We start from the raw sequence: 5,075 nt of genomic DNA, 5'->3' as shown, positions 1-5,075 counted from the left end.
AAACTAAATGCGAGACCTACCCCAAGATAAGTCTGTATTTGCAACAATACAATAATGGCAAATCAAAATATCAAATTATTTTAGTATTTAAAAGCTACATTAAACATCTCTCTCCTTAAAAGTGCTTTATGAATTAATGTAACATTTACAGCTCACACAAACATCACACAATCTGACTTGCAGTATATTTTTAAATGAACCTTATTAAAACTACACAATGCACATTGGCCACTTTACATATTTATGAGATTCAGAGGTGGCAAATGCAAAAATGATTGTCTCTGAGATCAATTTGAGCCAGCTAAACATGCCACCATCTGTTTTATTCAACCCTAAATCCCTAAAGGGACAACATAGCAAATCAGATAAGAGGTACAGGAGCAGCTGGTTGGTCATGTTGTGATGGGATGAACGGAAGACTGATTTGTAAAGCTTACAGTTACGATAGCTTGAACAATGGAGTGTCTCTTCTGATCAGTGGAATACTGATGTGCCATCAGACGGGGCTGTTCTCGTCTCTGACCAACGAGATGACACTGCAGTCTGCAGAACAATTACGCAACCGTGACTTTGTCAACATCTCACCACTCGGACATTTCCCCGTGGCCTCTGGAGAGACAGAAAACACATGTCAGCTTCACTAACACAGAAAAGAATATGTGGGTTACTGTGGCATTCAGATATGCTACTTATTTGCTCAGACAACATATTTCTCCTATACATATATTTCTAGGACCGTCTCCTCATCAGTGACTCTGGTGTAGCTAGATCTGCTCTAATAGCGTGATCAAAGGCAACCATGGGTTAACCTCAAACCACATTCATCCATGCAGTGCCAAAGCACATCTGACATCTCGTTCTTCAAGTAACTTGTCATTTAGTGTTGCAACCACAGATGTCAATAAAGAGCACAGACTTCCAGAGTGTACATCAGACTAGATTACAGTGCATTAATGCATTTGGTAGACACTCTTATCCAAAGTGCATTCACACACACCACACTAATAACCGTATCGGGATTATAATTCACAACATACAAGAAAAATGACCTGAAGAACATTCTCCAGGAAACATTTTATCTATAATTTGATTTAATCTGTCCTGCTTTGAATTTGTGAACAGTTATTTCATATTATGAAATTTACATTTTAAACCTTTTTTTTTGCACATGATGTATAGCATAGCTAAATTTACATGCATTCAATAAAATACATTAGTTACAAGACATTTTATTTTCTCCAATTAATCTAAGGAAAAATGAGAGATGAATCATTTGAGTCAAAATAATCATGATTTACAAAATCAGGAACTCATTGAACTCATGCGCCTCGAAATCCTGAGATGTCGAGGAAAACTTTCAGTTTAAGATATCACATAATTTCGCTGTAAAACAAAGCATTGTATAGGTGGAGAGCAGGGTTATTATATTAAAACCAGAAACACAAGATTTTGCACTTGGAATTAAATAAACATGAACTGAAAAAATCTAAAAAAAAAACAACTTTAATTTGTTTTATTTCAGCTAATCGTCAAGGTAACATTTCTTGTTTTCTTGCGAAAATACCCAAAACTAATACTAAAAACAGAAAACTAATAAAAACTACATTGACTTTTAAATAATAATAATAATAATCATAAAATTACAAAAATACAACAAAATTACTAAAATTTTAAATTATAATGAAATAAGAAAACATTAAAAAATATATGCAAATGTTAATAAAAACTATAATAGTCTCTCAAAGATACAAAATAACATTGGGGGATAGATTTTGTATTTTGTCACACATTTGCACACACTGCTTTTTATCACTTAATTGGAAGCACCACAATTAAATTGTGTTGTTTATTACATAGGAACTACTGAACGCATTCAGAAGTTTATTTTGAAGTGCAAAGCACGCTAATAAATGTCCCGTTGGGTAATCAAAAGTTCAACTTGCGGTCTTCATACCCACTTTGCAAGTGCTTTGGCTTCAAAAGACTGAGTGTAGTGCAGCAGCCTTATGGACTATATTCATGGAGCTTTTAGTGTGTTTGTCCTCATTTTTGGAGTTTGACAACTGTATGAAGGTTTGGAATGATTTAAGGGTAAATGCATGACAGAATTTCCATTGTTGAGAATGATTTGTGGCCCGTGAGAGTACCTGCTCTCTGGGATGAGGTGTAGCGTGCGGTAGAGGTCAGCAGTGGAGGGCATCTTCACCGGAGCAGCTTTAGGCGTGGAGAACACGGAGTAGGACTGGGACTTGGTCACGAGCGGTGGAGTGGACTGCAGTTTGGCCTCAGGTTCTGTACCTAGAGATATGCAAACGTCAACTACAAAGAGTTTCACAAACAGAAATGCGTTGCATTTGAAACCGTAAATCTCCCTCATTCACAGAATCGATCAATTGGTCACCAGTGATGAGGTGTCAGACGTGACTCACTGACTGCTAATGCACTGTGAGGTTCAGACAATGCAGGTCTTTTACGGTCTACAAATGGAGTCATGTGCAAAAACTGGGTCTTCAGCCATGCAGCTCGATCTTCTTCAAACGCTTTTCTCTAAAGAGGCAAGAAACAAACAGAAGTTTAAAAACAGTGTAATGATGCACCAAAATTTCTGCAACCAAAAACTTAAAGTGCTGAAGTGGCCAAATTCATTGACCATGATTTATTTAGCGTTTTATTTTGGTTGGTGTGTTTTGATAGTGTCAGTGAATGCAACTTATTTCCATGCCACATAAGAGTTTCTCGAAACCTTTCAAGGAAAGTGTGATTTCTCAATTCATGCCCCCCTTTAATGTTTTGATTGTAATAGAGGTATCTGTATGTATTCAGTAGTACCTCGTGTCCCAGACGAATAGCAGCTTCAGTGAAGTTCTTCCTCTCTCGCTCAAAGTTCCTCTTCTGCTCACTGAAGAGCCTCCACTCCTCTTTGAGCCGCTCTTTCTCCTCCAGCGTGTAGCAGTCGTTCAGCAGAGCCGCCGTCTCCTCATCACACGGTGAGCTCAGCTGCTGCTGCAAACACACACAAGACTTTCAGACCAATTCAAGAAAGTTCAAGGAATAAATCAAAGGGAACAATGCATCAATATGTCCTCTAATTGTAGATGTCTTGAGGAGAACATAACTAATTGTATTCGCAGCACTTCAAAATTTGAAAAAATTATTTCAAACCAATCTTACTTTTACATTACTTTTTAAAATAACTTTCTACAAAAAGTGCTGTTCTTCCTCTGTATCGGTCTTGTTTTCCAGTGCAAATGTCTAAAGATTCTTAAATCAACATGCAAAATTACATGTGATAAAACTTTGATAAAGAAATTTATCAAAATGGAGTGAGTTTATGACAAAAAGGAACAAATATCTGCCAATGTGCCCAGAAGGGAAAACAAGTTACTACCCCACTGACGCACATTTGTTCTTGTTTTAAGCACAGACTCACTTCATTTTTTAAAACTTCTCCTCTTCATTTTGCACTATCAAATTCATCTAAATTTAAGCATGTTTAGATATTTGTATTGAAAAACAAGACAAAAATACAGACAACGAATCTTTTTGCAGTGCATGCAAAATTTAATCGCATGACTATGAATTTAAAACGTTCTGCTCCAATTTAAGACCGTTTCAGGCTTTAATTTGTGAAAGGGCAGCTGTAGACTTTTTAAGACCCACAGAAACCCGATTTTAGACAAGTGCAAACACACTATATGTGACCCTGGAGCACAAAAGCAGTCATAAGTCGCTGGGGTATATTTGTAGCAATAGCCAAAAATACATTGTATGGGTCAAAATGATTGCTTTTTCTTTTATGCCAAAAATCATTAGGATATTAAGTAAAGAGCATGTTCCATGAAGATATTTAGTAAATTTCCTACTGTAAATATATTAAAACTTAACTTTTGATTAGTAATATGCATTGCTAGGAACTTCATTTGGACAACTTTAAAGGCGATTTTCTCAATATTTTGATTTGTTTGCACCCTCAGATTCCAGATTTCCTTCCAAATATTGTCCTATCATAACAAGCCATACGTCAATGGAAAGCTTATTTATTCAGCTTTCAGATGATGTATAAATCTCAATTTCAAAACATTTACCCTTATGACTGCTTTTGTGGTCCAGGGTCACATATGATCTAGGTTTTAGCCCAGTTTATGCCTTGGACCAGAGACACCGTATTAGATATATTCATATGCAAAGGATCCATAATATGAGACAATACACTGACAGCCTGTTTGGGTCCACTGACAAAATCTGATACTGGAAGTAATGTTACTGTAAGATGGAGTGGAATGCAGACGAGCTAATTATGCTGTCCTTCAGTGTTTGGTGTGTACAGACGTTCACCTGTAGAAGCTGCTGCTGCATGTGGATGAACTCTTTACACTGCTGTAACTCCAGTCTCATCCGCTGCATCTCGTCCTCCTGCTCCTTCCTGGACATCATCTCGTCTCCCTCGCGCTCCTGACACGCCACCAGCGACGCTGCAGCACAACCAGTGACATTCATTACAAAAGACTCCAGAACTTTTTGTCTTAAATTCGACATCACTACGGTTTGCAAGAACAAGAGCAATAATTAACCGAAAAGCAAAGAAGAGCAAAGCATAACTGCATATTTACTTGGATTCCATTTTTTTGGTTTAAAGGGGTCATATGATGCTTTTTAAATATCATTATTTTGTGTATTTGGTGTAACTGAATATGTTGACATGCTTTAATGTTCAAAAAACACATTATTTTTCAAATACTGTACATTATTGTAGGTCCTCTATGCCCCGCCTCTCTCAAACGCTTCGTTTTCTACAAAGTCCCTCCTTCTGACAAGCGCAGTCTGCTCTGATTGGCCAGCTGACCCAGTGCATTGTGATTGGCCGAACACCACAAGCACGCGTCGGAAATGTAACACCCCTTACCATAATCACGAGCTTCATCTTTCAAAATAAATGTAAAAACAGAGCCCGAAATGGGAACAGAGTCGCGTGACAGACACAATGATGAAGCTGGTATGTGTACACAAGCCACGGTTAAGACAGCTGACTCCACTGTGAGTGACCCTGTCTCCTCGCTCCCTCTCTCTCTCTCACA

General features: G+C 37.6%; 1 protein-coding gene across 3 annotated transcripts in view; it reads right to left on the bottom strand.

The window, feature by feature from the left end:
• Positions 1 to 14: 14 nt before the first annotated feature.
• LOC107708603 (afadin- and alpha-actinin-binding protein-like) overlaps positions 15 to 5,075 on the bottom strand; it is a 20,771-nt gene continuing 15,710 nt past the window's right edge. For 2 of the 3 annotated variants that reach the window (XM_016512875.1, XM_016512874.1), the window contains exons 10-14: positions 4,336 to 4,472; positions 2,830 to 3,003; positions 2,430 to 2,547; positions 2,148 to 2,298; positions 15 to 609 (exon numbers count right to left, since the gene is read on the bottom strand). In XM_016512875.1, coding sequence (XP_016368361.1) covers positions 582 to 609; positions 2,148 to 2,298; positions 2,430 to 2,547; positions 2,830 to 3,003; positions 4,336 to 4,472 — 608 coding nt within the window. In that variant the 3' untranslated portion in view covers positions 15 to 581. The remainder of the gene's footprint in view (positions 610 to 2,147; positions 2,299 to 2,429; positions 2,548 to 2,829; positions 3,004 to 4,335; positions 4,473 to 5,075) is intronic. The other variant, XM_016512876.1, reaches the window with a different exon arrangement.

The sequence above is a fragment of the Sinocyclocheilus rhinocerous genome, unplaced genomic scaffold, assembly GCF_001515625.1.
Source record: "Sinocyclocheilus rhinocerous isolate Xijiao unplaced genomic scaffold, SAMN03320098_v1.1 scaffold25, whole genome shotgun sequence".
Taxonomy (NCBI): domain Eukaryota; kingdom Metazoa; phylum Chordata; class Actinopteri; order Cypriniformes; family Cyprinidae; genus Sinocyclocheilus; species Sinocyclocheilus rhinocerous.
The sequence above is the reverse complement of the archived record's forward strand: the minus strand, read 5'-3'. Positions and strand labels throughout refer to the sequence as shown.